The 21,492-nt window shown below is 39.7% G+C and overlaps 2 protein-coding genes across 3 annotated transcripts in view; one reads left to right on the top strand and one right to left on the bottom strand.

The window, feature by feature from the left end:
• Positions 1 to 21,492, top strand: part of IFT74 (intraflagellar transport 74) — a 60,843-nt gene that overhangs the window by 13,527 nt on the left and 25,824 nt on the right. The window contains exons 8-13 of one of the 2 annotated variants that reach the window (XM_065406480.1): positions 9,321 to 9,459; positions 10,372 to 10,434; positions 12,222 to 12,365; positions 13,109 to 13,149; positions 18,948 to 19,027; positions 20,495 to 20,497. In XM_065406480.1, coding sequence (XP_065262552.1) covers positions 9,321 to 9,459; positions 10,372 to 10,434; positions 12,222 to 12,365; positions 13,109 to 13,149; positions 18,948 to 19,027; positions 20,495 to 20,497 — 470 coding nt within the window. The remainder of the gene's footprint in view (positions 1 to 9,320; positions 9,460 to 10,371; positions 10,435 to 12,221; positions 12,366 to 13,108; positions 13,150 to 18,947; positions 19,028 to 20,494; positions 20,498 to 21,492) is intronic. The other variant, XM_065406479.1, reaches the window with a different exon arrangement.
• LRRC19 (leucine rich repeat containing 19) lies at positions 502 to 7,480 on the bottom strand. Its single transcript, XM_065406997.1, has 5 exons — positions 7,460 to 7,480; positions 5,064 to 5,156; positions 2,755 to 3,259; positions 2,274 to 2,489; positions 502 to 830 (listed from the first exon to the last, which is right to left on the bottom strand). Exons 1-5 carry the CDS (start codon positions 7,478 to 7,480, stop codon positions 502 to 504), a joined length of 1,164 nt encoding a protein of 387 aa, XP_065263069.1.

The following is a 21,492-nucleotide window of genomic DNA, read 5'->3' on the forward strand; positions in this document are numbered from 1 at the left end:
TTTTTAGTTTTGCCTAGTGGATAGAGCATTGAATTGAGACTCAGGAGAGCTGGGTTCAATTCCCACTTCTGCCAGTGGCCTCCTGGGTGACATGGGCATGTCACTTCCCCACTCTGTTCCTCGGTTCCTGGCTGTAAAACAGGGGTAATGATGCTACCTTTGTAAAGTGTTTTGAGATCTACTGATGAAAATACTATATAAGAAGTAGGTATTATTTTCCCCCATTATAATCAAACAGTGAGATTTTAGTGTCAGACATATGGAGTATATGCTTATGTACTTTGAAATATTTGTTACTGTGGTAATACATGCACATCACCAGATTTCTTACCTCTACAGTTAATACCACATGTGCCACACATTTGTCCAAAAGAGAGAGTTTGAGAGCTTTGAGTTCTATCTGTGATATATACTAGAAATATTTATATACAAGATTTTGAACGGATTGATCCTATATAATCAGCTATTGAAAAGCCAAATTATCATCCATTATATAAGAATTTAGACCTCTTCAGTTAATCCAGGGTCGTCTATATATTTGTCCTCAATAAATCCATCCTCGTCAAGTACAAATGTATGAGTTTGTTCAAATACTACAATGGAATCTTGCTCATTGGTATTTGATATTGATGAAGAAGTGCTCAGATCAGTTGTGAACTCCTTATCAAACATTTCTGGTTCATATTCTTTGAGACGACGGTGATTGTAGCTGATCAAGTAGCGGTACCACAGTGGGAATTTTATGGCAATAAAAATCAGTAGTGAAGAGCTTAGGACAAACACCAGAACACCGAGCAGAAAGACCCAAGTTTTGCCAAGAGGTGGAGAACCTTAAAGAATACAAAAGAAAGTAAAATCACATTAAATTAAATATCTTAAACCAAAATAACCAGCTCCTTGCATAATAACCAAAAGAACTATGATATTAATTGCTTCATGGCCCAATAAGGGACTCATGGAAACAAAGTGATAGAGAGAAGAATTCTTGAGACTCTTTGTACAGCATTAATAGAATACTAATGTTTGGGCAACCAAAATCTCTGCACTGAGAACAAACTTTTTACGTGCGTGTACCTAAGTCCATATTTTCACCCTCTAGATACTCAGAATGTGCTGTGTGGCCAAGTTTAAATAGGTAACTTCTTTTCAGGACTGAAGGTCTGTTGAAATGTTCTGGGTACATTCCTCGAATCATTATTTAGCTTTTAAGTGAACTTTAGATTCATCCCTGGAATAGGACAATAGAACGTGTAATTGACTTTCATTTTCAAGCTTCAAGCTGACATGATTGCCCTCTAGAACATCTACATCCAGATAGTCACTTTTTAATTTTCTTTCATTTTGCACATCTCTCCAGATATATTTCCTTTATTATGAAAATCCCAACAGATCATAGCTGCCAAGAATCTTTATTTGGAAATCTACCCTGTGTGTTCACAGTGCTGGCTAGTGTCCAGGGAATTATGGCAGCTGCTGCATCCTAAGGGATTTTGTGGCTGTGCTGGCCTCCTAGGTATAAAACGATCCAGAGATTGCCATCCCTTTCTCCCACTTCAGTCACTCATCGGTCCTATTGGTCTCTTTGTGCAGAGGAGAGAGAGTCTCAGGAGCAGGAAGCGGAGCTGCTACTCTGAGTGGGAAAAGGCAGGGGAGCAGAATCATTTGGCTGGAGGATGAAGTAGAGAATAAATTGTGGGTCAAAAGGGAGAGGAAGGGTATCAAGTGGGGGGTGGAGGTGGTTCAAAATGGGACACCGATGGTGGAGAAAGTGGTGTAAGTGCTCCTTCATGTTTCCAATAGGGGTAGCGTGGGAACAGTTATGGTGCCCTCCCACTGAACACACCAGAGGTTAGGGATAAGGGTATGGGTAAGTAAATCAGTAGACCTTGTTTACATACCAAGAAGAAAACTAAAAATAGGAAGGAGCCTATTTCAGGCATAGAAGATTGTGGGCGGTTTAACTGGGTGGCTTGATTGTAGTTCATTTAAAATACAAACACTTGGATGGTTATTTGAACCTCAAATCTTCTTCTCACATCATTAGTTTATAGATATTATTTTACAATATTCCATAATGGAGTTCTAATTCAGGTCAGTTTTGAGCTCCTGATAAAGTTAAACATAACATAAATTCCACATAATGTGAACACAATATTTCTGTGCCTAGGAGCACAGCAATCCCCATATCCCTAACTTATTTGGAGAAATGTCCCATAGCACTAGTATTGGACAGTGCTATTATAAAGTATTAAAATGAAACATCAATACATCACCTGGATGTGATGCATTGCTCCTAATATTGTTGTTTGAAGAGTTGAGAGAGGATGTTAAAATGGAAATGATTTTAGGACTGATGGCAGATGTGAAAGGTGTAGTGATTGCTATAGAACCTCTTCTTGAGTCACAATCAGATTTTTGGATAGGTGCTGTCTTGACAGAAGATTTGTTCCAGACATCTGGATATGCACACAGAGTGTCATTTTCATGTTCTGAAAGTATGAATAATAAAAAGGTAATGAAAGATTATATTTATAGGGTCTGTGCTGCAGTGTAAGTGAGATATTGTGATATATAAGTGAGGTTCATTATTAATTAACAGTATTAAATCATATTTTATACATGAGGGCAAGCTGGATGAGGCGCAACCAGGTAAGACCAAGATAATGCTGGTTGATTGGAGAGAAACAAACATTGCAGAGGGATTACTTTTGTAAATATTGTAATGTCCTGAATGCTGCTGTTGTCAAAACTTACCCATGGTCACATTTGAGGTATTCAACCATTTCTGTAAACTGAGCAGGCCACAGGAACAATTCCATGGATTTCCATTTAAGGTAATCAGTTTAAATGATGCTTTTACATCAAAGTAGTTCAACAAATTGTCCTGTAGACTCAAAATCATCAGGTTTTTTAGCGATGCAATTGTGTCAGAATCCAACTGGGATATTTTGTTATGATTTAGATACAATATGGATAGTTGATTTAGGCCTTTAAATGCAGCCTGTTCAATTGTACTGATATAATTACTACTAATATCTAGAATTGTGAGTTTTGACAGATTGCAGAAGGTATTATTATGTAGCACAGTAATGGCATTTTCATTCAGATAGAGTTCAGTCAAGTTAATAAATAGCTGCAGAACCTTTTTGTCAGTATCATTTAAAGTAATGTTGTTATTGCTAAGATACAGTTTAGTAACATTTTTACTTAGGGAGATAGGGATAGAAGAGTAATTCTTTGCAGATTCCTCACAAGTGACCTGTTGAAGGGAGAGAGAAAAACAATATAAACATAGAAAATTACAAATTATTTTCTAGTAGGGAGGGTTGATGGTGAAGGAGAGAGAAACAGTGACAAGCACCTGCAGTGCAAAAAACCCTTGTAACCAAGTGTACCAACTCTTTGAGGTCCAAAAGGAAAGCCGTCCTGGGCCTGTACTATCCTATTCCTGATTTTCTTAAAAATATACTTGTGGGATATACTGAGGTGGTGGAAATCATCTCAGGCCTTGTCTACACTACAGGGAAAAGTCAATCTAAGCTATGCAATTTGAGTTACGTGAATAGCATAACTCAAGTCGAAGTAGCTTAGATCTACTTACCGTGGGGTCCACACTACGTGATGTCGACGGGAGACGCTGTCCCGTCAGCTCCCCTTACTCTTCTTGATCCGATGGAGTACAGGAGTCGACAGGAGAGCAATCTGCGGTTGATTTAGCGGATCTTTACTAGACCCGCTAAATCGACCGATGATGCATCGATCACCACACATCAATTCCCCTGTAAGTGTAGACAAGCCCTTAGTGAAGCAATTTTGCAGTGTGGAATTCCAAGACAGGGAGATGAAACTCCCCTCTATGGTGAGGGGGTAGAGCTGGGAATTAATGACCAAGAGCAGTTAGGAATGTAATGTGAAGTTTTGGCCAGGCCTGATGGGAAGGGGGCTGAGTATAAAAAGAACTGCCTTCCTACATAACCAGAAGATCCCTGAAGAAAGGTGTAGTGACTGAATGAAAGGAAGAGGGCAAGAGTTTGAGAATTAACTCATTTTTGTTTTCTCTTTATTTTTTGTTCCCTATGTAAAGATATTTATTTTAATAAGATTTTCAGGCAGACCTTTTGGAGAAGGATTGAGTTCGCTAAAGGTTAAATCTTTATTGCAACCAAGACACTAATTTGTTTTTCTGGGTTGAAACTAACCTACCTGCAGTCATCTCAGCTCTGAGAGCCTACTGTACTGATTTTATTCTGCCTACCAATGAGTACACTGAGACCTGTTTTATTTTTACAAGATGGTGGATTTCTCGTGTGTGTGTATGTGTAATTTCCTCTCCCACAGCTTAGTGCAAAAGATAAATAGCAAAGTTAGTTCTAGACATGTAGGCAGTGAGTCACTTCCTTAATGTAAGCAGAGTAATCAATATAACAGCAGTTTAATCACCTGACTATCCATCATGACACCCAAAATATAAGTACAAGAAGGAGGAAGCGATTCAATTAAAATTCTCTTTGGAAAGAGTGAGGTGAAAAATTAAATTCCATTCTCTTATTACTAGTATTGTTTTCAAAAGCTGTGGGGCTGACTTTGTGAAGTGCTGAACTCCATCAGCACTCTTGGCTGAGGGTGTCCAGCAGCCTGCAGTTTTTTGAGCTTGCTCCAAAACTGAATGAAGTCAGGGAAAAGACCGTTGACGTCAGTGGGTTTTGGATCAAGATCTAAACATATCAAACATGTTTGCGATTCAATAAATTACAAAGTGCAGCCTTGACATAATGATTTGCATTGGTTTATTGTGCAATTAAAAGAAAGCCATGTTGTTTATTCCATTTCTACATGCTTCCACCATCAGGTTGTTGAATCTCTCTCTCTTTCTCTCTCTCCAGCTATAGCTATATATAGGCTTTGTATATATACACCATAAGGTATTGAGGTGGTTGAAGATGGGACTATTGTTAAAATACCTAATGTCTTTGATCTACAAGGCATCTCCTGTAATTTCGAAGGATCTTCTACAAAAATGAGCAAAAATTAAACAGATTAGTTTATATGGTTATAAAACTTACAGAAAGAGAAGTAATATTGCAGTCAGTCGTAACTGGATTGGAAAATAGTGCTCCAATCCAGATCATTAGCCAAGGGATTTTCATGTTCAAAATCTAGAAGAGAGAATATTTTTGCATGTTAGGGCCAAAATTTAAGTTGCTGTATTAGTAGTTTAAAGGCATGCTCCTGGTGAAGATGGTTTTAGTAATGTAAACAAAAGTGTTGATTTATAGTTGAAACAAATGATTCATCATAACTTACTGTGTTTTTGTCTTACGTAAATATTGCCAAGAGCCTAAATAAGACTCTAATTGGAGAGAAAGATGTGTTTTAGCCAAAATAGCTGCAGCTTTTATTGAACTGAGCCAAACCTGAAACCAACCAGGCAGCTTTTGTGCAATCGATCAGTATATGTGGTGACCAGCACAGTCAATGGAACTCATAAGCTGTCTATTATTCGTGTCATAGGATAGCCCCCTATGCACCGACCTATTCATCTATGCTTTGGAGCTAGGTAACCCTGGTGCTCAAAATGCTGTGTTGGGGTCTTTGAACAGGGATACACCCTATCTATTGGAAATCATTAGTGCTTTCCTTACAGAGGATATTAATTTTAAGATTAACCTACCTCAGAAATTGTGCAAATGACACCTGGTCCATCTGCTCCTTTGAATCAGGGTTTATTGGCAAGATAAACCCATCAAGTAATAAAGTAAAAGTGAATGCAAACCATGTAAGCTGTATTAAAGGATACATGCATGCAGCATCTTTGGATTTTCAAGAAAGGCAAAAATCCTGTGAGGCAAAATCACCAGAGATGGAGAAATAGAATTCGGCAGGAAAACCAGAGTTTGGAAAAATTTACTTTATCACCCCTTAAGGAAGTTGAATCTAGGCTCCTTCAGACATGTGCAGTGCAAATTTAGGGACTGTATTCTAAATAGGCACTAGGAGTGATCAGGTTAATTACAGACCAGTAAACCTTACATCTCTACCTGGCAAACTGGTTGAAACAATAATTAAAAATAGAATAATAAAACATCTGGAAGATCATGATATAATGGGGTGTAACCAGCATGGTTTCTGCAAAAGGAAAATGTGTCTCACTAACTATTCACAGTCTTCAAACTTGTTAGTAAAGTTGTGGATAAAGGAGAATGATATGAGATAATTTATTTAGACTTTCAAAAGGTCTTTGACATGGTCCCACACAAGAGGCTGATAAAAAAACCCTAAGTAGTCATGGGTCAAAAGCTAGCTAGGAGACAGAAAACAAAGAGCAGGATTAAATGGCCAATATCCATCATGGTTAAAGATTCACAGCAGGTCCTCTGTTTAATATATTTATAAATGGGCTGGAAAAGGGGAGTGAGTGGCAAGGTAGCAAAGTCTGCAGATGACATAAAGTTATTTAGGTTAATCAAGACCAAAGATGACTGTATGAGTACCTTCAGAGAGACTTAACCAAGCTAGGTGAATGGGCAACACAATTGCACCTGAATTTTAATGTTGGTAAGTGTAAGGTAATGCACAGTGGAGGAGAAAAAGTTAAAAACTCAGACACCTTACAGGGTTCTTCCATGTTAACTGTATAAACCCTGAAAAAAGACCTAGACTCAACTGTGGATGGCTCAGTGAAGACATCTGGTCAATGTGCAGCTGCGATCAAAAAAGCAAACAAAATGTTAGGATGAATAAAGAGACTTTCCAGCATCAAAATTATTTCTTAAAGCTAGGTCTCAATTCTTCTCAAAGCTAGTTAAAGGAAGCCTTAGCCAATCTCGTACCATGATAGCAGGCCTAGCCATTGGCAAACTTGTTTGCTGGGCACATTGGCTTATAGCTCTTTATCTCAAATAGTACTTATGATCTCTTTTACAGGTGTGGGCTGCTGACCCAACCTAGCTAGTTGCTTGTCTGCCCCCTTAGGAAGATGGGGATTGCTCTAGCCAGTTGTGTATCTCCACTGTTGTTGGAAATGTACATCTGCTAGATTCACTCCACATGCTCTATAGCAAGGGTTCTCAACCATTTTCTTTCTGAGGCCGCCCCAACATGCTATAAAAACTCCACGTCCCAACTATGCCACAACTGTTTTTCTGCATATAAAAGCCAGGGCCGGCGTTAGGGGGCAGCAAGCAGGGCAATTGCCTGGGGCCGCACACAACAGGGAGCCCCCGCGAAGCTAAGTTGCTTAGGCTTCAGCTTCAGCCCCAGGTGGCAGGGCTCGGGGCCCTGGGCTACAGTCTTGTGCAGCAGGGCTTTGGCTTTCTGCCTTAACGAGTCTAATGTTGGTCATACTTGATGGATCACCTAAAACCTGCTCACAGCCCTGCAGGAGGCCCCGGACCATCTGGTTGAGAACCACTGCTGTATAGAAACTTTCAGATATCATAAGAATATAAGAACGGCATACTAGGTCAGACCCAAGGTCCATCTAGTCCAGTATCCTGTCTTCCGACAGTGGTCAATGCCAGGTGCTTCAGAGGGTCTGAACAGAACAGGTAATCATCAGGTGATCCATCCCCTGTCGCCCATCACTGCAGCATACCTGAGATTTGTGGGTTTCTCTGCACACCTAGGGAGGGCAGGCTATTAAAGCAATCCTGACTCAGAATATTATTGCAATTTGAAAAGGGGAAACAAATCTTTACAAGTTGCTAAATGGTGAAAATTATCAAAGTTGTTCACTACATCTGAATTAAAGGGACACTGTAAACTCAATAAATCCATTTCTGTCTAAAAATTTTCCTTTTATAGTCAGTCAGTTTCTTTTGCAATGAAAAGACCCATATAAACATCAACGTAAGAGCAGAAAGATAAAGGATTATAAAAAAATTCAACATATACTATTTGAAGGATGATCTATTGGGAAATAGATTTTTTTAAATTAGTCATTTTGCAAAAAACTCAGGCTGGCAGCACATCATTAATATCTTGACATTCTCCTATGATCTGAGCCCATAGGTGCTTTCTTTGAAAATGTTTCATAAATGGCGTTTTAGGATTTTTCATTTCATAGGGATGTGTTCCTTTACACTTCCTATATTAGTTAAAAACAATAAAATATGCAGTTTTCAAGAATAAATTGGGAAGAAATGTAGTTTGTAAAATCAGAAAATCTTTCCTTTCCAAAAGACAACGGTTGTTTTCTAATCTTCTAACAAAGCATAACGCAGTAGCTTGGCTTGTGAAAGGTTCATATTGATTGAGGAACCCAAAGCGTCTTTAATGTATGATCTATTTCCAATCTGACAGCCAAATTATATAAACAAAGTATTTTCCCACACACTTAAGATATTAAGTTGGTTTCGTAAAAAAATTCTATAAAGTATCTTACCTTTCTATTTTTTCTGAGAGAGCATATGTATAGTTGTGTGTTTCCTGGGCATTAAAAGAAGTGATGTGTTGCAACAGCACTTTACTTTGTTTTCAACCTTTGTACTCCGTGAACGAGCAGGTAGCTAAAAATAAATAAATAAAAGACTAGAACTTCCTTAGCAAAAGATTGACTAGGTTGCGCAATTTCTTATAGTCACTTAGATTTATTTGGATGTACAGCCAATAAGGAAGTCTGGTAATGATATGCTTAGGCCTCATAATTTCTGATCACATAGGAGAAATCAAGTTAAAATATTGCAGGAGTTTACACAATGGATGAGTTGTGGTCAATTAAAGATATTTATAAGAGAAGCGGTTTATTTTGTAAGTGGAATCTAGTCATCAGATAAGTAAAATCTTCAGATCTTTACAGATGTGCACATTTTTAAATGATCATTCATGGTTTGCAAGCCTCATCTTTTTAGTTTGCTAATTTGTATATAATGATGATGTAATTGAAGCAACTATCTCTAGTAGTAGCTTAAATCTGTCACATATTCCCTCTTTATTTAGGGGGAACATTGCATGGTATGTCAACATTCAAAAAATTACTTTATGATAGGTTTGATCCTAAAGTTGTTTTGTGTTCAAAATTCACATTGATTTCAGTGAGTTAAACTTGTGTAAGGACAGAAGAATCAAGTCCAGTGTTATACAATGTGTATCATATATATTTCAAGCAAAAAATCTACGGTAATGGTGCACTTATTTTATCAGCTGGAATATATTTATTTTATTCTGGGGAAAGAAGTTAGTTGTATATTTTTTGTGTGAAATTAGATTGTTTCAGGGGGTACAAAGCATGGAATGAGCATCTCTTTGTTTTATAAATAAAAAGTATAATTAGTACCTAGTACAAGTTACAAAAATACTCTTACTTTCCTCTGTTATTACAGCAAAGAAAAGTTAATTCAAGCAGTGGAAGAAGATATTGAGCATGAAAAACAAGTAGCTGATGACATAATAAAAAATATGTCTCAGGAAAATCAAGCTAAATACATGGAGATGAAGGCTACAAATGAAAAACTGTTGCAGGTGGGTTTTGTCATATTGTTTGTCTAAGATGTATGTGAAATTAGCTCGATGATTTCCACTGTATAGTTTGCAATACTGAAGAATTTAAGATCTGATTAATTTAAAAGGAAACTTTCAGGTAGCATTATCCCCAACATTTCAACTTTGTGCTAATGCATGAAAATCAGAAAATGAAATTGACTAGAAACAAATAATACTTAGCACTTTCCACCTGTAGATATCAATGTGGTTTACAAAGGATAAATCATCCTCATTCTCCTCCATCATTATTCTCATTTTACAGATGGGGGAAATAAAGGTGTAGAGGTTAAGGCCCTGATCCTGCAAACAGTTACATGCTTAACTTTAAGCACATGAGTAAAATTAAGAACAATTATAAACTATGCAGGATCCAGACCTAAATGACCTACCCAAGGTCACATTGCAAGTCAGTGATAGAGCTGGGAGCAAAACCCAAGATTTCTAATTCCTTATCCACTACAATAACTGCCTGACATTCACATAAATGAAAATGACTGCAAAAATTAAACTTAGATTTTTAAAATTCTTTCAGTTTCAGTTAGCTAAAGTTTAACAAAAGAGATGAGGATATTTTTAAAATATATATTATTTTTTCAACGGACACTTTCCCTTTAAAAAAAAATTGATGAAAGGGGACAATGGTTCATAATTATAGCCAAAATACAAGTAACAATGATATGAATGTTATTCACAAAGACTCCAGTACTGCAAAGTCAGTGAAGCTCAGCCTGGAGCTGTTTAGAGGATGGGGTCTTAACCTATTCACATATATATCTAACAAATCAACTAAATGTTCTACAGCATTTGCAAGTATAAAATGTGTAGAATAGGGAAGTAAATCCTCCTCCAGTGGTAATTGTTACCTAAACTATTCATGCTTGTTTTCTTTAGGAATTAGATGCTCAACAGCAGGAGTTGGATGGACTAAATATAAAGGAAGACACTCTAGGAGCTGTATGTATGAAGATAAATAACTGATCTATTTATATGTGTAAATGCAAAAAAAAAAATTCTTACATCAACAAAGTAATCACAGTATATTTTTGTCTGTAACTCTTTAATGGCTTGATCCTGCAGCCATTGAAGATAAAGGCAAAGCTCGCATCTATTTTAGTCGTGTGGACTCAGGCCATTAATTTGTATAATTTTATTTTTATCAGGTAGGGCCAAAACCCCACCAATTATGATTTATTACTTATTTTTGCTAGGTGTCAGGTAATCAGATAACTGTATTTCACAGCTAGTATATCATACATGTGAAATATAGCTTAGTGATTACATCATAGATGTAAACTAGCACTTTTGAAAGAATTAAGAAAGTCACTCTCTTTTTATGCTAATAGAGTAATTGTTTTTTGTGTGGATCCAAACAAACGTCCGGGAGAATAGAATTCCATCAACAAGCAAGATCAGGGCTGTAACACTGTCCTTCTGTGGCCACTTTTCTCGCCTATGTGCTGGAACACCAGATGCAGTCCTTCCAAACCCCAACATAGGGGCTCCTTGTTATTGTACATATGTGTATGAGCCCAAATCAGTGGTCCCCTCCACAGTCACTTATTTTGATCTAGTATCGGTGCTCCACTGAAGGTCATCTTGCATGGTAATTTCTCCCACTCCCATCCTTGCAGAGGCAACATAGTGCTTAAGTAGCATGCAGGGGCTTGCTTGTACTCCCTAGCCTGAGCTAAATTTTGCCCATGGTGAATATATACTGTGCTGTCACTTAAGTGTGTAGTAGGCATGTGGCTTTCCTCCATGTTTTCCACTGCCTTGGATTTGCTCCTCAGAAAGAAAACAGAACATATTTTACCACTAGACACTCTAGCATTCAGGATAGCAAACTCATATAGCTATGGTGAAGTTTCCTTTCTAAACTCTATTTTTCAGTTACCCTTAACAGTGTCAGATGTATTCTTTTGTGACATTAGAAATCAGAGAACTACTTTTAATTTTTCTCTGAATATATACATCAGATCACTCAAACTCTTCTCCCCGGACAGTTGAGAGGTTTGCAATTTCTCTGTACGACTCAGGCTTCTTTAATATGTGCGTGAGTGACTTCACCTCCCACTTTGAAAGAACTGGCCTAAATTCCATAGCAGGGGTTGTGCTACACACATACAAACCAATAGGTTTAATCCACTGAAGTTGAAGATTGCCTGCATTGGTCTCACAGAGGAACATGCGCCCAAAAGTGTGGATAAGATGTAGTATGTATCCTCAGAAAACAACAGTTACAGTGAAGTAATTTCCTCTTCTCTTACTTTCACAGGTCAGTGGCATAGATATTTTGACAACCCCTTCAAATATTAGATCTTTTGATGTGTGCATGTGGCTTGATATCATAGTGAAAATGTCTTGACCATGCAAGGCCTTTCTGCCCCTTCCCCCATAAAAGTTCCTCAACAGAGATTATCTTCCAGCAAAGAAGGAGCAGAAATGTACTTGGTAAATTTGGAGCTCCGTTAGGGTAGACCCTCATAGCAAGACATAGCCTAATAAAGCACCCAGATAGCACTGAGATGCTCAGAAACTGTGCTTAAGGGCAAGATCCTAGACAGCTAGATTATATGGGTGGTCCTTTGTACAGACTTCACTGTACAGTTGCCAAATAAACTTGTTTTATTAAATATGTGAACTTTGCTAAATAAAAATACAAGCACTGCAACAATTTCTTACCTACTAGAAATGCGTCTAACCAGTAAGTGTTTGTTTGTTTGTTTGTTTGTTATACTCAGGAAATAGCACATTCCCAGGTAAAACAAGAGGCAGTGCAGCTGTATGAAAAACTTCATGGGCTCGAGGAACATCGGGATCAAATGATTGCTGAGGACAAGAGTATGGGATCTCCACAGGAAGAAAGAGAGCGATTACTGAAACAGGCAGGAAAACAAAATGATTATTACATCTTTTGTTTACAAGGCTTTTTTAATTCAGTGTTTTTTAAAGAATGAAAATGTTAAAATACTGGGCTGGATTCTCTGCCTTGATTCTGGCCCTTTTTGCTCTTTGAGCAACACAAAGGGGCTGGAACCTGGATTAAGAATTATCTGGTGGGGTGGAGCTCTCAGCTAATGTAAAACTGTCAGAGGCAGCTCCTGTTCTAGTCACTTTCATACCAGGTTTTCAGGATGGAAAGGGAGCACTCGGGTGGGAAAATTGACTTCATTTTCTTTAACATCTTTCTAACTCAAGACTAAAAAGTTTGGGAAAGATGAGCTGTCTTATTCATTAAGGACCTGGTCTTGCAATCTTTTCTGGTGTGAGTAATTCCTACTAACATAAGTAGTCTGATTAATTTAAATGAAGCTGTTTGCATGCATAAGAAGTATTCATGTGAGTAAGTGTAGCAGAGCATTAAAGTTTAAAATAGGTATTGGGAAAGAAGAGAAGCACGGGGAGGTAGCTGAAATGATGACACCACTAAATGATAATATTGCATCTTTTATTCAGCAAAGCAACCATTGTAGAAAAATGATTTCCAAGCAGATCTTTGGCAGGCTGAGCCTTCATTCCTAACATAACTGAGTTAATCATTTGGTTTTGTGCATCTTTTAGATTGTCTCTCTTTTTTGTCTTTGAATTTATTCCCCGTATTGAAACATTTGTTATTCATTTTTTATAGGTTAAAGAAGATAACCAGGAAATAGCAAGTATGGAAAGACAGTGAGTACTTATGTTATATTGCTCTTATAAGCCCCGCTCCTGCCAGTGGGTCCGCACATTATAAGAGAAGTGTCTGAGCACAGGATTAGGAGCCAAACATTACTTTTTGTTCTCACACAAACTTCCTCTGTGAAGTTGAGCAAGTCATTTATCCTGTTTGTTATCCTGCTGTGAGAATTAGTTAATATTTATAAAATAATAGATAAGTGTTGCTTGTAGCTGTTGTTATTAATAATCTACAGTAAAATTTAATTAAATTAAGTTACTAAAGCATTCTATACGTATTATGCTTATACTCACTAAAACTACTGTATTTGAGGATCTCTTGGTGTTTACTTTAGAAACTCAGCTGTTTTTAAAAAAAGTCTCTGAGTTTAAATTTAGCTAGCAATCTCAACCTGGAGACCGTTTAAAAATTGTTTTAAATTATTTTTTAAAAGTTTTTCCAAAGTTTAAAACATTTGACTGGCTTGCTGCTGTGTTGATATGTGCTGTATAAATCAAATGTCCATGAGACTAAAAAAATAATTTATATGCTTGCTTCCATAATTTAAAACTGATATCATAACTTGTTTGAATACAAATATTTATTGATACAATTAAGCCCTACAACACAAGTTAAATATTGTCTAATCCATATTTATGCAGTAGGTAAACTGTTTAAAGTAGGGCTGTCAAGAGATTTAAAAAATTAATCGCGATTAATAGGCACTGGGCAGCATTATCGCCTGCAAATGTAAACACACTTGTCTGTCTTAGCGATTGGCTGAACAAGAAATCAGGACCGCTGACTTGTAGGCTCCTCTGCTTTGGTACCACAGAAGATGGCACCGTGTCTGCTGGCACCAACAGCATCGACTCTTGCAGTGTCGGCGATACTGGCACCAACAGGGTCAGGCGGTCCCTGGCAGCCGCAAACGTGCATAGGAGCTCCTGATTGCAGTCCTCTGGGCTCCCACAGGAGGTCTAACAGATTGTGCAGGAACTTCCCTTTGAAGGATCCTTGCTCTTTTAGGAGCAGACACACTAAGCCCGTGGGTTAAAAGACTTGAGGGCAACATTAAAGTCCCTGGGGTTGTACACCCTAGCCCTTTTCAGGAAGCACTTCATGCCTCAGCAGCCCCTCCAATATTCTGCTTCAGCTGTCCAACAGGACCTGCAGAGACTGAAGACTAGAGGCTATAGGTGTAGACCACCTCCTCTTTCTACCTCCGCTTCAGTGCCTATCCCAGCTAGACATCCAGGGAGTTGTAAGCAGGCATTTTGATGGGAAGCTCGAGGACATCGTACCAGTTCCCAGGATGCCAGACACAATTTTTCATTTGTTTGCAAACTGCCTTGCCCATTTCATCAGCGCTTGGTCTCATAGCACTATGACCTGTGGGTGCTGAGCACTGTAGAAGTGGGATATACCTTCCAATGTATTTCCTTCCCACCTTCACTCTCCATCCCTCTGCAGGGACCCCTCTCACAAAGAACTTCTGGTCCAGGAGGTTCAATCTCTTCTTCAGGTAGGAGCCATAAAGGAAGTTCCACAGAATTTAAGAAGGAAAGATTTCTACTCCCATTATTTTCTAATCCCAAAAGCCAGGGGAGATCTCAGGCCTATTTTAGGCCTGCATCAGCTCAACAACTATCTCAAGAAGATTACGTTTCGCATGGTCACCCTGGCATCCATTATTCCCTCTCTGGATCCAAGAGACTGATATGCCGCCCTCGATTTAAGAGATGCCTACTTTCATGTGTCGATATACCAAGGGCACAGAAAGTTTCTCAGACTCGTAGTGGAGTACTCATATTACCAGTTCATGGTGCTTCTATCTGCAGCTCCTTGGGTGTCTGGCTGTGGTAGCAGCGTTCCTCAGAAGATTAGGAGTGCAGGTCTACCCTTACCTGGATGACTGGCTAATCAAGGGCCAGTCCCAAGCTTAGGTGATATCCAGTGGTGCAAGTAAAATCCATGTCTTGCCAGTGGGGGGGGGGGGCCCACTAGCTAAGGGGGGCACGTGACCCTCCATGTGACCCTCAATGTGAATCCTCACCACCCCTGGGGTCCCCACGCTCTCCGCGTCCCCTCCCCATATCTATCCCGTGTTTCCCGGGGCAGGGGGGGCGGGCGGCTCTATCCTCCTCCTGATGCGCCAGAGACAGGGCTGGCAGGGGCAAGGCTGGGGACCGGCGATACAGCCGCCGGAGGAGCTGCCAGCATTCTGCTCCTTTCCCTGCTGCTGCGCCTCCCAGCAGGGAAAGGAGCAGAACTCCCAGCCCCGCCCCCTGCCCTTCCAGGCATGGAGCTGTGTCTCCATCCTTCCTTGTACTACAGCAACAGCCCTGCCGGAGACTGGGTTGGGGGGCAGGCTTAGGGGTGGTACAGCCACCAGTGGAGCTGTCAGCATGTCAGCAGTCTGCTCCTTTCCCCGCTGCCTCTCCCAGTGGGGAAAGGAGCAGAACCCCCAGCCCTCCTGCTTCTGTGTCTTTCCGGTACGCTGTACCAGCTATAAATCGCTTGCTAGTATGGCATACCGGAGCATACCAGCCTACTTGTACTGCTGGTTATATCCAGCGTTCATCTTATTCAGTCAGCCTTCAAGGCCTTAGGACTACTGATCAATGCAGACGAATCTATCCTTTGCCCATTGCAGAGGATAGGGTTTATAGGGGCTTTGTTGGACTCTACCCAGGCCAGAGCTGTCCTCCCAGAGTCGAGAATCCAATCTATTTGATCTCTCGTGACAGTACTCAAGATTCATCCAATCACAACAGTCCAAAACTGTATGAGACTCCTAGAGCACATGGCCTGATGCACATATGTAGTACAGCATGCCAGGCTGCACTTCAAATCCCTTCAAACATGGCTGGCCCCAGTGTACTTGCCAAACCATCTGCATTTGGACACTGTGCTCATGGTACCTTCACAGGTTCTAATTTTGCTGAATTGGTGGTTGAATCCTATCAACATTTGCGTGGGTGCTTCCTGCGCCCTCAACCATCAATGACTCTGGTCTCAGGATCTAGGATAGCTCTAGGATGGGGAGCTCACCTGGAGCTCTGAACTCAGGGTCTTTGGTCCTTGACAGAGCTCGCTCTTCATATAAATGTCAGCGAGATCAGGGCAATTCGTCTTGCCTGTCAGGCTTTCCTACCTCATATCAGGGGAAGAAACCTGCTTGTCCTTCCGGACAACATTGCAGCAATGTTTTACCTGAACAGATAGGGAGGTGCTCATTCGTCCCTCCTACGTCAGGAAGCAGTTCACCTATGGATATTTTGCATAGCCCATCCAATCAACTTCAAGGCCACCTGTCTTCCAGGGGTGTAGAATAAGCTAAAAGATCTCCTGAGCAAGTCTTTCTCCAGTCACCATGAGTGGTCTCTTCACTCGACGTAGCCAGAGGCATTTTCCAGTAGTAGGGGACTCCCCAAATAGACCTATTTGCAAACAACAGAAAATGTCACCAATCCTGCACTCTACAAAGCCACAGTCCAGGTTCCATCACAGACACCTTCCTGCTACCCTGGATGGGAAAGCTTTCTTATGCTTTTCCCCCAGTCCCTCTCCTACACAGAGTGCCACTAAAGAGCAAGCAGAGTCACACCTGGGTTATATTAATAGTCCCAGCATGGCCCCACCAACCCTGGTTCTCCACTCTACTGGACCTTTCAGCGGCAACTCCAATCTCGCTCCCGTTGCACCCAGTTGGCTGCTTCTCCCAAACCTGTGAACCCTTTTTTTAACAGCCTGAAAGCTCCATGGTTAAATCCCAAAGAGCAGGCTTGCTCGCAGCAAGTTCGCCAGGTAGCAGAAAGCTCTCCACCAGAGCCACTTGTCTGTCAAAATGGATGTTTCTCTATCTGGGCTTGTCAAACCAGAGTTTCACCGATTCATTCCTCCATCCACCAAATACTTGCCTATCTCCTGCACCTGAAACAGCAAGGCTTAGCGATTTCCTCTGTTCACCTGGCAGCAGTATCAGCTTTCCACCCTCACGTGGATAACTGTTGTGTTTTTTCTAATGACATGACAATTAGATTCCTTAAAGGCTTGGAAAGATTGTACTCTCAACTAAGGGAGCCAATTTCCCCTTGGGAAGTGAACTTAGTTTTGGCTAAATTCATGAGACCGCCATTGAGTCTCTTCCTAGAGGTTATATGTGCTGCTTATACTACTCCTTTCCTGGAAGGTGATCTTCCGAATTGCTATCACTTCTGCCAGAAGGGTCTCTAAACTACGCACCCTCACATCCAAACCACCATACACAGTCTTCTTTAAAGATAAGGTGTACTTATGCCCTCATCTAAGGTTTTTGTCTAAAGTAGTTTCAAATTTTCATATCAGTCAATTTACTTGCCTGCATTTTACTGCGAACCACATGCAAATAGGGATGAGCAATGGCTACACACATTAGACAAGCACTGGCATTCTACATAGGACCAAACCATTCTGGCAATCCACCTAACTGTTCGTGGCCATAGCGGACAGAATGAAAGGTCTTTCGATCTCTGCTCAGAGAATTTCATCTTGCATAACTTCTTGTATCTGCACGTGTTATGATCTGGCAGGCATCTCTCCTCCAGACAAGCTGACTGCCCACTCTACAAGATTGCAAATATCCTCAACAGCATTCCTGTTGCAGATGCCTATCCTGGACATTTGCATAGCACCAATCTGGTCATTGGTACACACTTTCTTCTCCCCTTCTCTACCATCACTCAGTATTCAAAAGATGATGCCAGATTTGGTCGCTTTGTATTGTCTGTGCATACATAAACTCTGATCCGTCTGCCTATTTAACTGCTTGGGAATCACCAAGAGCAGAATGCACATGTGCAATCACTTGAAGAAGAAAAAATGGTTACTAACTTTTCATAGCTATTGTTCTTCAAGATGTGTTGCACATGTCCTTTCCACGACCCACCCTTCTACCACTCTGCATTGGAGTTTCTGGAAGGAAGGAACTGAGGGGCTCAAGGTCAGCTGGGCCCATCACCAGAGGGTGCTCAAGCCATTCCGGCAGGTACCATTGAGGGAAAAAGTTTCTGGCGACTCTGCGTGGGGTACGCACACACCAAGAGTGGAAAGGACATGTGCAACACATCTCAAAGAACAACAGTTATGAGAGGTTAGTAACCTTTTTTTCTTTAAATCTCCTAGAAACTATGGTGTACAATTTTATTTAAATATTCACAGTCACAGGCATTTTGTGGATTTCTTTTTAAACTGGGTAACCAACATTTGATTGGCTAGTAAGTTGCTTAAACAGAATTCTTGGTAACTAAGAAAAATTATAATTGATAAAGAATTATAGCTGAAGATTTACAGAAGAATTTCTGAATGTAATGTAATTACTTAATCCATTTGATTATAGTCTACAGTGTTTTACATTTCTTAATTAATATTGTTATACAGAGAATTTTATTTAAATAAAAATCACTATTTCCTGCTGCGTTACGCCATTTGTTGTCTCTCTGTAAAGCTGTGTAACAACCAACAGAGGGACCCATATAGTAACACAAACTGAATAAGAACTGAATAATTGTAGTGATTATGTTTGTTTCACAAAGACAAAAGGTTTTTAGTCCAAAATGAGGCAGAAACAATGTGTTTAGTACATTGAGAGACCATGGTGAGGGGTGCCATACAAATGCTAGTTATAATGACAATGACCTTACTATTCTGTTATATTTGTATTAGTAATACAGTCTGTTTACTATTTGTATTCTGATCCTTCATAGTGCCTCTTAAAAGCTAACCATTTAATAGCACAGTTTTAGCTACAAATTTTATTATTTATTATTAGGCTGACAGAAATAAAAGAAAAAATCAACCATTTTAATGATGTCATTCGACGACTTGATATGGATCTGGAGGAGCATCAAGGTAATAGCACCAAATTCAAAATAGAATCTAAAGAGCCAAATTTACAAAAGTTGTCTTTAAGTTTGCATGTGGTTTGCAATTTGGGGTGTCCTAAAACTCTGATTTGCATCTGCATTTGCGTAGCCTGATCTGGAAGGGCACAAACTCCAGTTTGTAGATATCCAAAATGGTGAGTTCCTTAAATTGGCTTGAGGCCGGAAGTGTGGTTCTGGTCAGTAAAATAACTGTATAAAAATAGCACTTAGTGTACCTGTCTGCTTCTTCTGTGTTGCCCCAATCATATCTGCATGGCTTCTTGAGAAAAAACAAGCCTTTATTACTGGCACCACTGTAAAAGTAGTATATCACCAGAAAAACAAAATACTGTATTTTTTTGTTGTCTTTGATCTCCGAAATATTGTCAGTTAATTTGGATTTTGGAATGTTTATTGCTTGTAATGAACAATGTGTAATGTGAAACATGAAAATGGAGCTGAATTCTTCCTTTGAAGCGTCAGATGTTTTAGCCCCGGCCAAGTAGCAGAATAACAACTTGATTGACCAATGCTTTGATCAAGCATGTCAGATCATACATTTTCTGTCCCTGACAGTCTACACAGTAGCTCATTCCCTGTTCCATAGCAACTGGAGGCAGTTTGACTTTGAGCTAACAGTGGTCCATCTCTGAGTGATTGCTTATTGACTGGAGCTTAGTGGTAGTGGGCTTAATGAGTTACTAAGCTCACCCTAGCTTTAAAAGGGTCTTTCTAGCCTGATTTAGAAAGAGTCGTACCCCAGCGTTGGAAGACTTAGTGTAGGACTGAAATTGGCTTCAGAGCCTGGCTTGGGCAGAGGCCTGTGCCAATTATGAGAGATTCAGTTTAGCCTAGGAGTCTAATCAAGGCTTGTGTAGCTTAGTCCAGCTGGGGAAGCTTAGTTTAGGCAGATGCCCATACCAGCCCTGACAAAATTCTGTTCACCCTGGAAACTCAGCCCAGGGAAAGCCTTGTTCTAATTCTGGTGGCTCTTACTTTGACTGGGAGCTGCATTATTACGATGCTGCTGCAGGAGTCTCTGTAACAGAAGTTATTTTGTTTCCTATGAGACCTTTAAATTAAAATGTGTGTGTAAATAAATCTAATATTTTTAACTCTCCTGAGTATTTTTTCCTCTTGAGAGGAGGCTTAGCACACAATCTGACCTCTAGTTTCTTCGAAACGACAATAATTATACTGTGATTGAGCTTAGCTTAATCAATTGCATAATACTTGTTGTTTCTCTTTTCGATGTCTTCTATGACATTTCATTTCCTATTACTGAAATGTAGCATTTTCATTGTTTCCCAGAGAAATAGCTTGTTATTGAAAACATTTATTTATTATTAATTTCCCTTTTCCAGATAGCAGTAAGAGCTTTACTATTTTGCTTTTATTTTTCTTTTCATTTGGTTTCCAACACTGTTTTCTTTGTATCCTTGGATGAGTATAGAAGGTAAGGAGTGAATTGCTTCTTAGTTTATAGTTTAGCAACTGCATAGCAACCAGTCCTTTTGTTGCTGGTCCTCCATTGCACTTGCTCTGCTGCCATCATTTGTTTTCTAAAGGCCTTTGTTTAAAAGAAGTGTATGAAGTACATTTAGTAGAACTGCTGATACCCTGATACCTGGAATGGTCAGTAGAAGATAAGTATTACAGGCTGAATGAGACTACCTTATATATTTATCTGATAGCCAATAATGTTTCCTACAATCTATATTGAATCAGGAATGTATTGGGCACTGACCTTGTTCGTGCACTGTGGGGACAGAGCCCACCTGGTCTAAATTGTCATAGCTCCATGGACAGACAACAGTTTACACCAGCTGAGAATCTGCCCCCATGAAATTTATTTACCATATTTTTCCCTCATCAGCTTTTTATCTGTTTAAAACATCACTGCATGACTACTGTATTTTTGAGCAGGAAAGTAGTGATTACATAACTTGTCCTCACAAACTCTGCTTAACCTGGTCCTTGTCCGTAAGTTGTACTCATTTGAAACTTTTGTCACCCACACTTTTACAAGGTAGACTAGAGGCTTGTAGCACTTGAAGTTAAGCACATGCATATGTGCTTTGCTGAATACGCATGAATTTAAGCATGTGCTTAAATTCTTTGGTGAATCAGTGCCAACTTTCTAATTATTGTTAACAGGAACAGCAGCTGGATAGCACAAAAAGAAATTTCCGAAACAGTAGCTGAAATAGTCATTCTCTCTCATTGTGCTCTGGACTGCTGCTGACTTCTTCTGCCCATTTCTTGTGTGAATGTTGAGAGCCAAGGTGTTTCTTGCAAAAGCCTCTGATTAGAGGTTTTTAGTGGGACCTACAATGGATTTGAAAAGTAAAGCAGTGCTGTCCAGAGGTGGGTCAAGTTTATGGGAGAATTGCTCAGTAGTGAATTAGAGCACTTGGCAAACTGATTCAAACACAATAGGAAGAAATTAGA

Source organism: Emys orbicularis, chromosome 6, assembly GCF_028017835.1.
Source record: "Emys orbicularis isolate rEmyOrb1 chromosome 6, rEmyOrb1.hap1, whole genome shotgun sequence".
Lineage (NCBI taxonomy): Eukaryota > Metazoa > Chordata > Testudines > Emydidae > Emys > Emys orbicularis.